Here is a 19,801-nt window from a genome sequence, read left to right on the forward strand (position 1 = left end):
TTTGTAGCTGCTAGTTAAATCATATCCTCTGCATGAATAAATGTATGTGTTGTCACATGTTTAACTGTTGTATTTTCCCATTGTTTTAATCTGAAAATTAAAACAAATATATATATATATATTTTAGCAATGACTTTTACCTTCTCCCTCCTCCATCATGGCCCGGGGCTGAGTGAGGGCAAAACACTGCATGGTCTCATAGCGTTGGCCTCCAGGCCTCTCTTCTGACAACCCATGACCCTGACCATGAACAAAGTTCACCAGCATACGACAGTTGAAGGTGTGGCTCTTCTGCCGAGGTGCCTCTCCACCCCACGATGCTCCATTTGGTGCTGTGAAGAGAAACAGGTAATGGGTAAGAGCATTCAGAGGTTCAGGTGTTCAATCATTTAAGTAAGTGAGTCTTCGTGATCTTGAATGTGTTTGCGCTAGGGCTGTCCACATTGGAGAAAAATTACATTAAAAAAAAGCAAATAGGTTCGAACTATTTGAATACCTAGCGTCCATCTGTCCATCAGGTGCACAGCTGATCGGTATGTGGTTTGTTTACTATTTGAATATATATTCAAATTAAGAATATTCCTTGACAGCCCTAGTTTGCGCCCCCACATGTATATAAACTTCTGTCTCACCGTTAGACTTGGGTAGATTCTTGTGAAACTCCTCCCTGTCCTCGTCATGGATGATGTTGTACACGCTGGTGTTGATGAGCTCCTCCTGCTTGTACTGCAGGTACTGCGTCACGTTGTCGGACACAAACACGATGTTGCCCTCCCGGTTGACCACAAAGAGAAAGCCGTCCAAGGCCTGAGAACAGCAGGGAGGAAGATTTATCAATGAAAATATCAACTTTATATTCACCTTATTTGGTTACGATTTCCTATAAACCAGCTGAGACATTTCTATCAACTAAAAGTGACAGCAAACCACTGGTCCAGCATATGGAGCGACAGCTAATTAGTGTTGTTTTTTTGCCCCCCAGTGATTGTCCCCACGCTGACCTGTAGGAGCAGCGGTCCCAGATGGTCCTTGTCAATGACCCCTTGACCAGTGGAAGACACATCCGCCTTCTGGACATCGTCATCACTGCAAGAGCTCTTTCCTGAGGATGGATGAAACACATTACACAACTGATGAAGACAATTGTCATTTTACAACAGCTATCTATGCCTTTAAATTCTTTATTTTGTACTTTACATATTGTAAATCATTTTCATTGTGTAACTCAGGCAACACTTGGTGCCAGTGACCTTAACTTTGAGAAGTGCACATGACCTGCATGTTTTTTCAGTCAGTCACAGTATAATAGATGTTATTTCATAGTATTTTCCCAGATCATACTGTTTGTCAGAATTTCAGGACAACCATACTACAATGTAATCATCATATATAACATATCTAATAGAGAAACATAACGGTAAATAAAACAATAAAAAAAAAAAAATTACAGGGGACTTTTGAAGAAGCAAACTATAAGAAATACATACATTAACGTCTTATATGTTATAACAAAAGGTGATCCTTAAAATTTTTCAGTAGTTATTAGTAGTAGTTATGGCTATCATGTTTTTTTTTTACAAATTTCAATGATTTGAATAAGTATTTTATTCAATGTTTAAACAATAGAATAAGACTTTCTGTTTTACCACTAACAAATGTGGATATAATGCATTCCCATTAGAATTACTGGTTTAATTACAGAAGAAATGAGATAGTTTAGATTTTACATATAAAATAAGACATCTATTAGGCTAAATATGGGAATACTAGGTATTGTAATACACATGCATCCATGTACATCCATCTAAAATTGTTGTGAGAAACGATAAAAAAAAAAAAAAAATGTGTTTTACAGTCTTATGAAAAAGAGTGCAGAAAGTACACGGTTCGGATATGAATCCAAATCGTTTCTGCAAAATTTCTCCGACTGGATTTATAAAAGAAATTACTCTAAAATAAGTTTCCTTGACCTTTTAGATGAGCGGGCTGGAAATGTATAAAAAATAAAGTTTTATTTCTAGTACTAGAGTTTAGAAAGAGCAACTATTCTATGATGTCCAGTTAGCTGTGGGATATGCTTCCTTAACACAATGAAATATAAAATATATATAAAAAAAATTTTTGGCCAGCAGGTGGCAGCATGAGTCACGGATGAATGATTAGCATGCCTTTCTATTTTTAAAATCAGCATGTGTCTGAGGCTTTGTTAGATACCACTCTATATAGCAGGGCCATCTGTGGCGCGAGACGCCGAGCAAGACGACAAATAATACCACACTGGATTTAATTCAATTTCCAGCCAAACTAGCTGTGTGAGCAAACAGAGCTGAGAAAGCTGAGACTGATGTAAAAAAGGAGACACCAGAGAAACTGATTGTAAAGATGTGTAAACAGGGGGGAGGGAAAAGGTGTGTTAAATGGACAACAGACTGAAATGAGAAGAAAAAAAAAAAACAGAGGCCCTCCATCATTCCCATCCTGTAACTATGGCAACCTGGCTGCATAACACCGGGGCCAGCAGTAGCCAGCTGTGACCCTCTGGGTAGATTCCAATATGATTGCTCTCTCTCTTCCTTACCCACTTAACCGCACAGATCTAATCTCAACTGAGCTAAAACAGGTGGAAGAAAATATCCTCTTTTGCGTATCCAATCAGTATCAAATCTGCAAAACGATTGGAAAATGGCCTATGGATAGGAGCGACTCTCTATAAAAGGTCTGATTTCTGAGTCACCAGTTGTCATTTGTCTCCCAGAGAGAAGCCCGGTTTGGCACTAACAGATACACACTGTCACTGACAGCCTTGAGCCACGACCACCAAGGACTGGTCTCAATTACTGGTGTTCGTTTACCCCCAGCAATACAAACAGCCAAACTGGCTGTCAGTCTGAGGCAGCCTGGCCGTGAACCAAACACACCACTTCATCACTGGCATCATCTGTCCTGCAGCAGGGCGCTCAACAAGATTCAGTACAACTTAACTCACTGTTTACTCCCCATAACAAATACAGAAGAAAGACAAAATGAATAATAATAATAATACAAATAATAATACTAGGGATGTTAAAGTTAACGCTATAACGTGTTAACTCAAATTCATTTTAACGCCACTAATTTCTTTAACATATTAACGCAACTTGCAATTTGTAGGATGTAGCGGGCTCAGTTTTAAAGCCAGAGTGAAGATGCTGGTATCGTATGAATCTAGAAAACCTAAGGAATCCATTGGTACCAATATTTCATACTAGCTTGTCGGGAAGAACGCTAAATGACGATCGAAAGTTACGCTAGTTTTGGCGAGGAAAAACTGGCATGGCTATTTGACCTCTGACCTCAAGATATGTGAATGAAAATGGGTTCTATGGGTACCCACGAGTCTCCCCTTTGCAGACGTGCCCACTTTATGATAAACACGTGTTGTTAATTGATTTTCCAATAATAAATATATACATACATTTGCATAAAACAAGCATATTTGCCCACTCCATGTTAATAAGAGTATTAAATACTTAACAAATCTCCCTTTAAGGTACATTTAACAGATACAAAATGTGTGATTCTATATTTTAATCAATTGACAGCCCTAAATAATACAAATAATAATATAAATACTCCTACTAATAATAATACTAATAGAAGTGCATGGGTGTTCTTTGCATGGTGGTAGTACCTTGCTCTTTGATTTGTCTGATCTGTCTCACGGTCTCCTTGAGGATGGCACATTTGTCCGGCTTGACGTTGAAGCTGTCGATGTTGGAGAGGTTGGCAGAGATGAGCTCAGCCAGCTCCTCGATGTACTTGCTCTCCTGTTCCCTCCGACGCTTGTCACACCTGCCGGGGCGCCAAGGGGATTAGACATGTTGTCATGACAACCTCACCTCCCCATGCCCCGTCCATATGCAGGCCATACGGCCTTGGCTCAGATGCTTCAGATATTTTGCAAGCAGCAGACACACGTGTGAACCATGGGGAGGTGGAGGGGGTTATGGATGTTTACGGGAGGCCAGGAAGAAGGAAGCGACCTCGTGCACTTGCTGACATTCACACCAAAAAACAGCAGCAGACAAAGTGGATTGATATGTGATGGACACTTAACAGAACTCACCCTAAGCCCGGTGTGTCACAGGTGGACAGTTTACGTTTGCGGTCGCCAGAGCACAGCGGCTCCAACGAGTTGTCTCCTATGCCACTCATCTTCAGCGCATATCAGCACCTGAAAGCACAAAAAATGCACATCATATACAAATGTATACACCCACATACAGGCGGTGCAACATGATCAGAGGGAATGAACTGAGATTGTGGCTTTATATGCTCATATGTGTGTGGTACAATCTTATCAAAGGATAAGTGTGGATTGGAAAGTGCCCTCAGCTGTCATTTCTTTGCAAAGTTCACTCAGAAATGACGCAAAATTCAGTCAAACCTTAAAAGCTTAGTGTCAAGTTATGGGGGGGAAAAAATCAACAAAATCCCCGGGCCATTGAGGTTATAAATGAAGTGATTCTTCCGAGGGAAGAGTAGATTCCTACAGATTTATGAGGATGGACTATCCAGTTAGTAAAGCAGCCTTGGTTCCTGCTTAGTGCTTGATGGGAGTGAAATCTCATCTGTTCCACTGCGAGGAGCGACTGATGATGATGTAGTGATTCGGAGCCTCGGGGGAGATGGGTCATCCTGCGTTCAGCCAGCCTGCCCGCTAGAATGATACCACTCTGCTAGCAGCAGCACACTGCATATACAAACTGTTTCCAGTACTCTTGCATGTTCAGGCATGTCGCGGCACAGACACAGAGAGATGAGCTGCTGGTAGCTACTGTCCCACCTGCCTGCCTCTTTGTCTAACTGCCTGGGACTGCACGGGGGAAAAAAAAAAACACACTGCTTCAGCTTGTGGAGCCCAGAAACAATCCAGGCGAGGCTCCACACTGCATTTCAGGGACTAGTAAGAATTATTTGTCTTCCGCATTCTCTTTACTCTGCATTCTCCATACTAGGCTACATCCGCTCTTTATTCCAATAGGTTTTAACTGCTGTTTCCTCCCCATACCATCCTAAGACAACCCCTCCCTTCTTCCCCTCCCTCCCTGGGTGTAGCAGTACTGCTCTGTGGACCCTGCCCTTGTTTTCTTGCTCTGGCATTGCCCCGCGTCTGACCCCCTCAGAGTTCACGTTAGAGGAAACCTCTGTAGCCAACCCTCTAAGGTCAATGCTCTTTCCTATTCCCACCCAGAAACACACACACAAAGCTGTGTAGCGTGTCGCTGCACAACCAGATTGTTCGACTATCCTCGGCTCTGTGTCTGCATGTGTGTGTGTGTGTGTGTGTGTGTGTGTGTGTGTACGCACACACAAACGCTCTTAAACACAGAGTGAGCTCATTCCAGAGTGGAAAAGTATAGAACGGATGGGAGCCATTATGCAACTCCTGCTCCGCAACTGCAGGCTAGGACATGCAGCCCAGTCACCCACCACCACCACCACTACTCCTACTCCTACTCCTACTAGAGGAGCACCAAGTCTCAGACACGCACTCAGCGCCATAAATCTGCATCGCATGCTTCTTGTCTGTCTGCCTTTCACCACCCCTCTCTAAATCTGCCGGTCCTGCTCCGGCTGTGACTCTCACTGCCTTTCCCTCCTCTCCTTCTTCCTTCCTTCCTTCCTGGTTTCTTTCTGTCCTACGGCTCACCTCTGCAGCAGTGGAGAAAGATGACATCAGCCCTCAGTCAGCTTCACATCCTGAAACGGACAAACAGCCGAGCTGGGGGCCTTTCTGAGAACAGGGGACGCAGAGCGGCGTACAACGGTTTCTACTTTGGTCATGAGGAAACAATGTTGAAAACTTCTGAGTCTCTTTGTATACAACTTCACCAAAACAACTATGTTCCTCATGGGATTTAAACTGCATGACAAAATTTAATTTAGTGTGCTTTTTGTTCATAATAGTATGTTTCATTAATTCATTCCAAGGTTAGAATAGTTTTGAATTTTAGTTTTGACTTTGATTTCATTTTAGTTTAGGTTTAGTGAGTTTTCAGAGTGTATTTGCTAGTTTTAGTTTAGTTTTAGTTTCTTTAAGTAGGGCCAGCTATAATGTCTCAGAAGTATGTAGCTACACATACATACAAAATACATGGTTAGAGAACTGTAGGAATGACCATAATGTTTAATCTTCGCGCTACTTTAGTGATGAGCTGTGGCACAGCGCCATCTCCGGGAATGTCTGTTCAGTTTCTGTGGTTCAATGTCACGAGAGCTGACTGAAACTCATGCTGTCTCCTTTTTTCAATGGCGATATATTATAGCTTAAAAAAACAACAACCTAAAACTGAAATTAGTTTACATTTTAATTTTTGTTTAATCAGGAAATATTGTTTCAATTTTCTTAAAGGATCTAGTTTTTTATTTATTTTCAACTAACAATGTTGTAAAAATCTTGTTTTAGTTTCAGTTAGAGTTTACTATAATAAGTTCACTCTTGTTGACATTTTGCACTTTCTAAAAGTTTGCCTTGACTGAAATCTAAAAACTGATAACTTAAGTACGCAGCACTTCTAGAGCAAAATGAGAGCTTGTGAGCAGCAGCCCACCAAAACCACAGATGAGTCTCAACAGGCCTGGCAGTATGCCACTGACCTGAATCAGCTTCGTTTGACAATGTGAAACCTGCTCAGGGACAAGATGAGTTACAGTATGTTGCACAAACCATCGGGCACACAAACAGCAGCTGCCCATGTGAGAAATACTCATAGTTAAAAATAAAATGGTCTGAATCTTTTACAGATTGTCTAGATTGTGTGTGTGTGTGTTTTTGTACATATACCACATGCTCACCTTGACCAGCACAAGCCCCAGTCAAGCTCCATTCAGGGTCTAGTGTCGCTTCAATGTCTCAACATCTCCTGAAAACAGAAAGAGAAAATCATGAGCTGGAATGTCCGCTGAATGTCGCCAACATGACTCTGCTCCCTATGAAAATAGCATGAGCTCTTTGTGTTTTGCTTTCACATAAATTCATGGGAAAAAAATGATTTCTAAAATTGCACAGGAAGCCACAGCAGATAGCATCCTGTTTGCGTCCTCCTCTCAGCCCGTTCCACTGCGTCACCACTTCCCTTTCCTGGAAATGTGGCCACTCATCCTCCCTATTTACATATTCTGTTTATCAGGCTGGTGGACCACTGTTGTCCTTGTTCCCACTCACACCTTGTGTGATTGCTACTGGCCATCAGAGGCTTTCCAAAGCTCAGCTAACTCAGCATTAAGAGAACGACACAGTGTGGAAATCACCCTGTCCTCACAAAAGGTCAGAAAACTCCTGCAAAATAATCAGATGGTTGCTAACACTAACTTTAAACACTTTCCTCACTGTGCACATAACTTAGCAGGTTTGTTGCTACGTGATAACCAAGAAGCTATGTCACCTTTCTTTCCTACCATTTTTTTATATACAGTGCTTATACAACTTTGACAATCAGTTGTCAAACATGACACGTCCTAGTACCCATTCTGTCAAAGCTTTCATAACCTTCAGTGCTTTGCAATCCTGTTCATAATCACAGTAAAGAAGGCCCTCTGGGGTTTGGTGTTTTCTCATCACAGCAAATGGATAAGCTTTCATCAAAGCAACAGAGAGGAGTCTCTCTTGAGCTGGCCACCGACATCTGTGAAACGTTTTTCCATTTCAAAGTAGCAGTTACAATATTACTAAACTGTCATGGTATTGTGTGTAGCTTTGTATTACGCGTCTTGTGTGCTCTTTTTTGTATACTGTTTTTACTCTGTACCGTTTGATATTGTGCTTTCTTTGTTTTGACCTGCCAAGAAGAGACTACAGATGCAAATAAGCTTAAAGGAACATTTCAGATTTTTTTCCCGTCCGATTCAGCATGTTGAATCGGCGTCGGTGCCCATCAGTGAGAGAAATCACTCTGATTGGCTGTTCAGCTTAAACGAATCAGTGCACGAGAAGAGAAACGTGACGAAAGCAAGCCAACGAGTAAAGTCAAGAGGAAACACACAGAAGACTTTTCTCATTTTTCATCTTCATCTCATCTGATCGTTCCAATACACAGATATTTTCACAACGACATGGACATCTGGAATGAAGCTAAGTGGTGAGTGACGGTGGCGTGAAAATGGTCGGCAAACGCCACGTTGTTTAATGTACGAATCACAACAACTGCTTGTATATCTGCAGTCCTCGGTCTTCCGGTTTCCCTTTTTGAATGACGAATACAGACTACCGCCGCCTGCTGGTGTGGAGAGTTATTTCATCTCACGCAGGCACAAACTTTATGTGGTAGTTGGATGTTGGTGTAGTCTTTGCGGTGTGTTCATGTGCAACTTTTTGGCAAAGACGCAGGCGACATGAGGCAACGCATGGCGCTTTGTCGGCACTAGTTCTTTGATGTCGGGTTGGTGTGTCTGGGCCTTAAAGCTATAATCTGGTACGGTGCATCCAATGGTGACACATTTATGTGTTAAACTGTACATGGTCCCTTTTAAATTAAATAAATAAATGTCCTAACACAAAAACTGGGAGGGCCTGCCATTCAGTGTTTGGTTTTCCCAAAACCAGTGACCTTTAGCACCATCATCCTACTGCCACAGATAAGCCTGTCAGATGTCCTTTCCTTCATGAAATCTAATAACAATCACACTGCTCTAAATTAAAATTCTTATAATACAGTCAGCTACATACAATATTTGACTTTAAGATTCACTGAAAAAATACACAACTGATGTTCTCTAAGGACATGCAACAAAAAAATAATAGATTTAAAACATAAAAAAGCGGATTTGATGTTTCAACTCCTGCAAAGAAAAACTATTTCTATGATGTTACCTCCATTCAGGTTTAATCTCAATAGTCATAAGTCTAACTCATACTATCATCGCAGCCACACTTAGGCAGTAGTTGCAAGCCTGCAACCTACTCTGCCCACCGTGTTTGTGTGTGTGTGTGTGTGTGTGTGTGTGTGTGTGTGTGTGTGTGTGTGTGTGTGTGTGTGTGTGTCTGTGTCTGTGTGTGTGTGTGTGTGTGTGTGATCCTCCACCACAGACCACTGATCACATCAGTCCTAAACGCAGGGCTGCTACTGAGCTAATGCTGCAGCTGAATAATTTAACACAGAGAAAGAGAGAAAAGCGTTCCCTTTCTGTCAACTGTCCAAACACAGTTTAATCATTCTGAGTCGACTCTCACCGACACCAAAACAACAATTCACAGAAACTATAGTGAGAAAGTAACGTGTGGACATTTTTGAGATTTTGTTGTTTTGTTGTATCCTCAACTTTGTTGATCCCTGTTTTTTTCTGTCCTTGTTTACTGACAGAAACACACAAACACACCACGCATGCATGAGTGACTTCTGGTAGTGAAATGTAATTCAAACCAGGAGATATAAGCACTGGTATGAATATGGACCGCAGCAGCAGCAGGAGGAGGAGGAGGAGTCAGGGCACATTGAGTAGAATAAAGTGGGGGAGGAGGCGGGAGAACAGGGAGGGGGAGGGGAGAAGAGAGGAGACACAGAGCACCGACATAAATAGTGCTAGGTATCCTAGGTAGGTATCCATTAGAAAAATACTGGTAGCAACGGATATTTGACATCGAGATAGTTCCTAAACTTGTATAGTTTTAAAAACAGGAAGCATTTCATATACTGCTTTAAAATAAATAATCAATGAAAACAAAAAAAAGTCAGACTACAAAGGAACTAAATATTAAAGCTACAGTAAAATGGTCTAAAGAGTTAAATGCAAAACAGAAAGTTGCGTGTGGCTAATGCTGACTGCTGTTGAGTAGAGTTATTATAGGGGTAAGAACTGAAGTTATGGGTTGTTATTGCTAATCAGGTCTGTTTAGAAAGAGCACCCGGAGTTTTACACGCAAGGCTAGCAAGTATCTTTCAGGTGGTGTCTAAAACATAGAAATAAAATAAGAGTAGAATGGTCATTGAACTGTTTGCTGTGGTAATTTGACTAGTACAAAAGAAAATGGCGATTGTTATTAAGTTATTATGGTGACAACAGAACACACGTAAAGTGTGTGGTCGCAGCTCGCAGAGAAGATAATGGACGCAGCTCCCGGAGACAGCTGGCTGGCTAGTTTGCTTTGTAGCTTTTCCCCAGGTGGAAGGACGGTTTGGACCCTGCGCTGCTGCTGTCCACCGGCCCGCTGTTCAGCTCATTTTGCGTAATCAGTGCAGCACCAAAGCCTGGCGGAACCATCCCAAGAGCTAACCAGCCAGTTGTCCGCTAGCTAGCTAGCTAATTCCACCAAGCTTCAATGCTACACTTCCTACAGAAAACGAGCCGAACAAAGTTTTCACTCAGCTGGCGACAACAATGTGCTTTCCTCCGAATTTGACTCATTTCATTTACATTTTTTACGTTCCTCGTAACGTATCTACTCCACTGCTTGTTTAGTTGTCTTTACTGCAAAACTTCACCTCTGAGTCCGAAACTTGTCGCAAGTCGGCAGTCTGCTAGCTACAACGGTCGCTATGGCAACAGTACACATAAAAATGTCAGCCGCTCTGACCATCCTGCTACGTTGATATGAATGGGAATGTCCGTTCTACTCTTATATTCTATTTCTATGGTCTAAAATCACTCTATTTATTTTATATAGTACACTAAATTTACTGTTTGCTATTGGGTGGGAGTACAAATTGAGAAAAGAGTGTCAGAAGTGATAAAATTACAGTCGTACAACTCTACGCCCGTCAGTGATGATGCAAAACGATTAGTTATGTGCCTGAATTCTCAATTTACTGCTCGCTATAGAGAAAACTATTAAGTGTCTGTCATATAGAGAGTAGTGAATGAGTGAACGAGGAAGTAATTTCAGACACAGTCTCAGTGTTGAGAGTACTGATTAGTGATTTGTGATGGGTAAATGAGGCTTTCTTTAAGCCTTTCCAGACATTTCTCCTGAAAAGTGGAGATGAGGGGCAACTGCTGCTCAGGCAAGTATACTGTCGTAGATCAATTAAACTGCTAATGTAATGAATACAAATAAATAATCTTTTTATCTTGTTTATAAGTAACAAAGACTCATAATTTACATCGAAGTACTGCTTATATCTTGAGGTTGGCAGTGGGCACTCAAATCCCCACAGTTATGAAGTTAAGATATTGACTGCAACAGCTATACAACTCTGAATTAGTAACTTAATTAACAGTTACATGTAAGTATTTCCATATTTGAAATGACTAAACGGCCACAGAGCTTCTTTTAAAAGGACGCTGTTTGAGCTTGGACAGTGCATTTGCTTGTTCAGCTTGTCAGAAGTGACAGTGAGCAGTGAAGGGACAGACAGTCTCTTGTACTACAAACCTCTTTGACTGTGAGGGGTTTTGCTTCATTAAAAACTATCCGCCCACATTGCAACCACCATGGTACCAATCACGTGTTACAAAAACAAGTATTTAATTCATCAGCGACATGATTATCTTACATTGATGCAAGCATTGCATGCCTCAGAGAGAGAGTGTGATCTTATCATAGACTGTATTTGAGAAGTGGACGTATCACCGTGACATCACCCATTGGTTTGTGGACTGCCGTTTTGAAGCCTCGAGTTTGGCATTTTGGCCGTCGCCATACTGTTTTTTTTGCAACCAGAAGTGACATGAAAAGGTGGAGCTAAGTGCAACCGAATACTGAATAAGACATTTGTATGCGACAGAAATGTTCCAATTAACTTTCATGAACTGATTAAACACTGTGAAAGGGATAAAAGTTGTAAGACGAAAACACGGACAACTCCCAGATGGGACAACGCCGTGGTAGCAACCTGTCAATCCCAAGGTAGCCACGCCCTAAAGCATCCCCTGCTTTATGGTCTTTTGACTCTAAATGGGACCAGAATTTACTAAATGAACATGATGCTGTATTGAAGAAGACATGAAACTAGCGATTGAGACCATAAACTTATGTTTACAATGTTTACTGATGTAATAAATCAAGTGAGAAGTAGGCTCATTTTCGCATAGACTTCTATACAATCAGAATTCTTTTCGCAACCAGAGGAAAAGGGGGGCGCCCTGCTGGCTGTTAGAAAGAATGCAAGTTAAAGGCACTTCAGCATTGGCTTTACTTTTTCAGACATACTGGATCTTACACACAGGTTTCATTTGAATCATCTCAGCGATTGTGCAGCCTGAGTGAATGATTTGGGTGTTGGGGAGGTACAAACATGCAAGACAACTCTCTGCGTTTCAAATGATATGACGTGTTGAAAATGTGAACGTGTTTGAAGGGACTATATGAGCGATTTTGTTTTTCCTTTGTACCTACCAGGTATAAGCAAGAAAGCCAATCACCCTTGTGTGGATCTCTAAAACAAAAATGCCTACTCTCTTACTTACTTAGGTAAACTTGGTACTTAATGACTGCATTTTTGCACTCCGTAGTATCAAAACACTTCAGTTAGTATTATAAAAGTAAATCATTTCGATACACAGGCGTTTGGCTAAAGGCCAGAGTGGCAGCAGTGGCAGTCAGTCAGGACCAGAATAGTGAGGAGGACATTCCTGCTCAGCCTGAAATAAAGCCTGCAATCTGAGCTCCCCGAGACAATGAGTGGCAGGCCCAACAATAAACAGAGGCCCACCCAAAACAAAGATACACACAATTACAGACCCCCAAAAACACACCCAGAGCACATTTGCCCAAACTGTCTTCAATATAACTGTGTATGTATGTGTGAGAGAGAGAGAGCAGGTTAAACAGCCCAGGGGAAAAACACTAGCAAAAAACTGAAACAAATAGGAGTTTCTTTCTTTTCAAAATCATGGCAGACAAGAGCTACTAGAGCGTCATTACTTCACTGCACTCAAACACATACACACCGCACACACACACACAGACAAGGTAATAAAGCAACAAAAGGTGTCCACTAGAATTTGGGACATCAAGAGCAAAAAGAAACAAGAGGACAGAATGACTTCCTGTTTTTCTTCAAAGAACTTCACCACCTCCTGCTGAGCACACAACCAGCTACTGGGTGAAGTGCAACTGGAGCTCTCACACAAACCCCAAAGCTCAGTGTTTTTGTTCCAAGACCAAATCCTTCCTGGGTAAATTTTGAAGCCATGCTTAGCTGAATCCAAATGATGAGCCTTCAGACTTACAAACTGGGCCCTCTCGGACCCCGGTTGTGAATAAAATTAAATAATTATGAAAACAAGTTTTGAGGTAAATCTCAGATTATTTATGTATTGATGTTATTAAATTTCATCACAATTTCTGTGGATGTGATTGCAAAACTAGAACTAAGAGAACCCACCTGTGAGTCACAGTTTCGCTCTGTCCACATTATAAGACGTAGGGCTGCCTTTATAACTGGTCAACAGGCTGAGGAATGTGTTGTCTATTACAACCCACCTGTTGTAATTTTGCACTAAATAAAATACTGTCCACACCAGTGAGCAGTTAACGAGGAGCACCTTGTGAAGCTCGTTAACGACACTCAACCTTATCAATCCTGTGCAACTCCGTGCAACTTAATTAATCTAAATAAATCACAATCTTTTCATGATGGATTTATGAGGTTGTGGCGTACTGCTTAATGTGTAAAAAGGGCACACTGAAATGTTATGCTGGGTTAGTACTGTAGGTAAAGGGGCATGACAAAGAAAGGGAGAGACACATTGTTTTACTGAGAAATTAAATAATCACAAGCTAGATAGCTTTGCATGCAAACATTAGAAGCTTAATTTAGAGCCGTTGAATTTGTTCCTTGCAGCTTTGCGCTTTCAGAGAGGCATAAAAAAAGCTCTGATTGGACAATCAATGTTCAGGCGAAGAATTTAGCAAATTGTCTTTCTTTATGTCTCCAATTTAGGGCTGGGCGATCTGGCCAAAATCTTTTATCACGATATAGGTAATTTCATATCTTGATAAAAATAACTATCACAAGCATCTTTTCTTCATTTAATTAAGAACTTTAGTGGAAAATTAACATTATAGTTTCTAGTGACATATATACAATAATAAATATTTCCAGCTATACAGTGACTATGTTTACATGCATGCACACAAATACAGAGTAATCAGATTAAGACAATAGTTTGATTTAATGGAGTTTGATCAGATTTTATGACAAATTGAGTTAGTATGTACTGAGCTCTTCTGGAATATAGGATGAGGAATCAACTTATGGTTGAAATCAAATGGTCATTACAACCAATAAAAAGAGGTGCTGCCACAACAAACTTCCATTTGTTTGAGTGAATGAGAGCTTCACGCCTATGCAAAAGTGAATATAAATGAAATGCTTTAAACGGTCCAACTGCTGAGAGCAAGTAATGTCAGTGTAATTAAAAAAAAGTCATTGAAAATTGGTGTCCTCTTTGCACTTTTCTAATCACAAGTTTTTTTTTAAGAGAGTTAATTAGTTCTGTTTGCATTGTGGATGAACAGACAATGAAATCAGATTTTAAAACTAACTTTTTGCATCAGAAGATAAGTTAAGAAATGATCCTTGCTACAGCCCACCCTCAGTGTCTGACACTTGTGAACTTTCAATGCCGTGAACTCCAAGCTGGAACCAATATTTTTTTTTACCCTTTCTAGATGGCAGGAAAAACAAGGGAACCCTGGTCGACATTACTGCTCTTGCTTCATCATTTAGCACCATATTTCACTTTGTTTAGCAGCCATCTGTCATCTTGACATTTTGGGGATTCTCCCTTAATTTTGAGAAGATAACTTCCATAAAATAGAGTCAAAATGCACCCTTGTTGTTGAAGATTGCTTATTAGCTGTTTTCCCGCCAACATTACACATGATTTTAATGAAACATGGGCTAGTGGGAATAAACTGGAGCCAGAATGTTTAATGGCAAGATGGAGAGTGTCGCCACACAATGTGATTCAGGGATGGGGATGAGGAAGACACATGTCAAGCATGTGTGTGTGTGTACAAGTGTGGATTTTAAAGCAGTAAATTGTTCAGAGAAAGCCTCCATTTATGTGCTGAGGCAGCTGTGAAATTCCAGTGAGGCCTAAAAACCAGACTGAAAACAAAGACTATGTCTCTATGTTTCTCTGTAGTGTGTCTGGTGGTAGAACAAGATGTTTCTCTCTCTTTATTCCTCTGCATAATCTTAATGTGATGATCCATTCAAACCATGTGTGAGTTGTGAATTGACACAGACCAAAAAAAAACTAATAGAAAGCCAAATTTGTTTCATTTAGACCAAATTCACTCACTCAGAAAAGTTTTTCAAATGAAAAGCCTCAACAAGTCTGACTGATGTAGAGTTAAAGTCACACAAGGAGCAGTTCACAGTGGAATAAAGCACACCTTTCAAAACCATGGCAGTGACGCAAATGTGAGCGAAGAAGAGGACGGGGAGGAGGAGTTGGGAAAGCAGACAGAAACACAACCTCACAGAAGCTTACTTGAGTTTGTGAAGCATTTCAGAGAAGCATCAGTAAGAAGCCTCGGTCTTTAATGAGGACTTGAATGCTCAATTTGACCAATCAGGGACTAAAATATGGGACAAACATAAATGTGGTCTGCTATGTTCTAGGCTATATACATTTCCAAATCTAATAATCTAAGTTGCACACAACCTCAGCAGATGAAAAATAAATGTGGGGTTAATTATCAATACATTAAACACTACTTAGCCCATCTGTGACTCATTTACACTGACTGCAAAACAACATACTGTTGACGTAAGTTATATTAAAACATTAGGCTGTCAATCAATAAAAATATTTAATTGTGATTAATCGCATGATTGTCAATAATTAATCATCACATTTTTTATCTGTTCAAAATGTACATTAAAGGGTTATTTGTCAAGTATTTGATATGCACTTATCAACATGAGAGTGGGCAAATATGCTTGCCAGCAACACGTGACACACATGTCAATTTCTGCTTGTTACATGCATGCAGTCTTTTCAAAATGAACTTCCATCTTCACAGGATACATCTTAAACAACAAAACTACTTAGTTAGATTTAGGAAAAGATTGTGATTCGAGTTAAAATAACAGCGGAAGTGGTGTAACTTAAGTACAGAAGTTATGTGACAAAAACTACTTAATTAGGTTTAGGAAAGGATCGTGGTTTGGGTAACATAACTCTGGAAATGAACATGACGTGACAAATAAATCAAAGTTGACTTCTAGTTTCACACAGGATACAAACACCAGTCTCCTGGGCAATAGTCCAGTATTTTTTGACCCACCCGTCGACCTCCTCCCTATGTGGCGTTTCTCACTCTTTATACTTCCTGGTTCACGATTACGTGGATTAATTGATTTTGTGGCATATACACTAATTACAGTGCATTACTTTTCGTAGGTATAGCTACGAACGGTGTATGAGAACGGCCTGAAGAGATTTACAAGGGCACATAAAGAACATTTGATGCATAAAAACACAAAACAGTTATATTTGTCTTGGTGGCTTTTTCCTCAAACTTGTAGTCTACATGATGCCCGTAGATGAATGTGGTGAGGGAGAGTTCAAAGCAAAGAGAAACTGCCTTCATAGGATTGCTTTTTCCCCTAGAAAAAAACATCCCCCACCCGTGCCCAGCGCACACAACACACACAGGCTGTGTGTGTGCATCTCCCCATTTTTCTCACACAAACTGCATCGTGTAGAAAAACCAGGGAAAATAAATGAAGGTGGAAACAAAGAGATGGCAGATTCCACTGTGTGTGTGTGTGTGTGTGTGTGTGTGTCACACATGCATCTAATACAACTATCCATCATTAATACGGACAAAGAACAGAAAGGAGGACCACACGGGCACTGATCCAAACAGCTAAACCTCCAATAACCTCTTCATTTTCTATAAGCATAGCGACATGTTGGTGTATTTTATAGTGAGGTGATAAGAGCGAGGACACGGCGTCGTCCAGGAGGAGACCACGGCGACCAAACAAAATGCAGGCGGCTGTGATCACACAAGGCTAATATTATGGAAATTAGTTCATCAATCAATGGCTAAACAGCCTTTTATCTGGAGAGCCAGAACGCCGGGGCCCGATCAGCTGCCATACTGCCTGTTCTGATAACACACACATCTTCACTAGATGGAGATGCAGTGAGAAGAGAAATCTCATGTAGATAATTCAGTGTGAAGATATGTCAACCATCGTAATTACTTTTGGCAATATTTCTAAAAAGATCTCACATGGTTTTAACTTTGCTTTTCAGAAGCAGTGTGTTTGTGTACACGTTTCAACTGTGCCACTCAGTGAAAAAGCAGATATTCATTTTCAGACCGCAGCACAGCTCTGACGATTTTCTCTCTTCCCTTCCTCCCTCCTTCTCGCTCTTGTGTCTTTCTCTCCTCCCTCTCTGTGCTCCCTCCCTCCCCCCTTCTCCTCCTCCTCCTCCTCTCCCCTCCGTCCCTGTTGGATTGGTGGAGTAAACACAGGAAGAGAGCGGGCTCTGTTCCACCACGCCAGAGCTGGGGCTGGGCGTTCCTGCAGAGCTCCTGCGCCGGGGTCAAAAGTTTACTGTGGTTTTCATTTCACCTTTCCTCAGCCAATCACAGCGCCACGCTGCAGCGCCTGAACTCTGACCCCTGCAAAGAATTCCACTCAAAAGATGGTCTGACGCCAGTTTCACAACTGCACCCCCTCCCATCTCCCGTTTTTCCCTTTACTACTCCTTTTCCTTTCTTTCAACTGGCCGGTTTCATGTGTTGACAGAGCCTAGGTGAAAAAGATTCCAGAAAAGAGGTACGAAGGGGTAACGGAGAGCAGGAGCAGAGCTGGGGTTTTGAATCTTTGAGTCGCAGCCATGCTTCACTAGAAAACTATCAATACATGCTTTATTTCATCTCCCAGTTTGACAAACAGCTAACATGTAAAAATAAAAAAAACTAAATGAGTAGGGCTACGATAACACGTTAATGCAAATTTGTGAGCACTTATTTTTGTGAGCACTTATTTCTCGCAACTTGCTATTTATATGTTGTAGCGGGCTCAGTTTTAAAGCTAGAGTGAAGATACTGGCATCATATGAAACTAGAAAACCTAAAGAATCCATTGATACCAACCATGTCATACGTGTCGCAAAGGAGGCTAAATAACGTTCTAAACGTACGCTAAATTTTGGCGAGGAAAAACTGGCATAGCCATTTTGAAACGGGTCCTTCGACCTCTGACTTCAAGATCTGTGAATGAAATGGGTTCTACGTGTGTACCCACGAGTCTACCCTTTACAGACATGCCCACAGTTTGCCTTGTTATGATTTGAGCATTTTTTTTAATGCAAAATGCAGTACCTGTGAGTGTTTCTGGACAATATCTGTCATTGTTTTGTGTTAAATACACATATAAATATATAAATATATACATACATTTGCATAAAGCAAGCATATTTGCCCACCTCCTGTTCATAAGACTATTAAATACTTGAAAATCTCCCTCTTAAGGTACATTTTTAACAGATAAAACATGTGCGATTAATCAGGGACAATCATGGGATTAATTGCGATTAAATATTCTAATCAATTGACAGCCCTATAAATGACACAATTTATCTAAAAATCTGAGAATCACAAGGATCATTTTACAGTCTGACGCACAAGTAGAGGCCATTTTAGTTGTCTTTGTTTCAATCCCAGTGCAAAAAACCCCACAGAATTAGGGATTATAAAAAGATAAAATATAAACCTAATACTTGTGCACTTAATAAGGTGTAGTACTCTTTTCTTTACGTTCCCTAATCTACAATGCTTTACAGAGCCTGCAACACATTCTTCCCACCACATGCCGCTCAGTTCCAGGTTAACACTATTAAAAGCGTGTTTAAATGACTTATGAGGACAGGCTGGATACAAAGGTCACAAGTACCAAGTGTTGAAAAGACAAATGGGTGAAAAAGAAACAAGGAGCCTTGCTGCGTTTGTATCACAACACTCAGGAATCTGTTTAGGAATCAAAATCAGAGTTGCTCAGTCTGACTGGACGCTGATACACATGTACACACACACATGCTGAGCTATAATCCAACAGTGGGTTTGTTTTTGTCTTGGTGACACTGCACTCTGTTCCCATCTGCTGAGTGATTAAGCCTGCACTGCTAATCAAGTCCCTCACACTGTACAGGGAGCAGGCAAAGGACGACTCACGCTGATCGAGCTGACACACGCTGACACACGCTGCTGGCCTTTTGCTTCAAACTGCCTTCTTAGTTTTAAGCCACATAAAAGAAATGGTTCAGGGTCAATGTTCTTGCAGACCCACATACTGCTCCGAATGATATCAAATGCGATGGGTTCAGAAAGGCTTTCAAACTGTCAAACCAAAAGTATGAACAAAAGAAAATATACTTTTCATTTTATGATGTCTTCATGGAAGAGCCTGTAAGGTGCCTTGGATTGGACTCAACTTTTGTCAAATCAAATTTTTTTCCTTTAGACCTTTACATTGCCATTCTGTTGCTAGGGCAACAGTTTCGGTCCAAATTTACTTCCTGTCAGCTACTGCATTAACCAACAGGAAATACTAGGGGCCCATAAAGAATGTCTCTGTTGTCAAGTTTGAAATGGTCTATACTGGTCGGTAGACCAACAATTTTGTTACAGTAAGTGTGAGAGTTTTGTCAAACTGATGTTGGCACACCCACCACATAGTCGCAAAACTCAGCTAAATAGCTCCAGTGTGGAGCCTCTATGGGACTTTCACAAGCCAACATTTAGTCCTTTTTAAACAGAATCTGGTGTGGTTCGTTTGGGCAGTTGTGAACGCAGTAATCGTACTCTGGTGCGGACCAAAACAACCGGTCCGAGAGGTGGTCTCCG

General features: G+C 41.0%; 1 protein-coding gene across 2 annotated transcripts in view; it reads right to left on the reverse strand.

The window, feature by feature from the left end:
- The window catches only part of LOC141783381 (nuclear receptor coactivator 3-like), a 41,837-nt gene that overhangs the window by 13,347 nt on the left and 8,689 nt on the right, over window positions 1-19,801 (reverse strand). For both annotated transcript variants that reach the window (XM_074660766.1, XM_074660694.1), the window contains exons 2-7: window positions 6,838-6,905; window positions 4,106-4,213; window positions 3,671-3,831; window positions 1,002-1,102; window positions 633-807; window positions 141-332 (exon numbers count right to left, since the gene is read on the reverse strand). In XM_074660766.1, the coding sequence (XP_074516867.1) occupies window positions 141-332; window positions 633-807; window positions 1,002-1,102; window positions 3,671-3,831; window positions 4,106-4,194 (718 nt within the window). In that variant the 5' untranslated portion in view covers window positions 4,195-4,213; window positions 6,838-6,905. The remainder of the gene's footprint in view (window positions 1-140; window positions 333-632; window positions 808-1,001; window positions 1,103-3,670; window positions 3,832-4,105; window positions 4,214-6,837; window positions 6,906-19,801) is intronic.

The sequence above is a fragment of the Sebastes fasciatus genome, chromosome 1 (genome assembly GCF_043250625.1).
Source record: "Sebastes fasciatus isolate fSebFas1 chromosome 1, fSebFas1.pri, whole genome shotgun sequence".
Classification (NCBI taxonomy): domain Eukaryota; kingdom Metazoa; phylum Chordata; class Actinopteri; order Perciformes; family Sebastidae; genus Sebastes; species Sebastes fasciatus.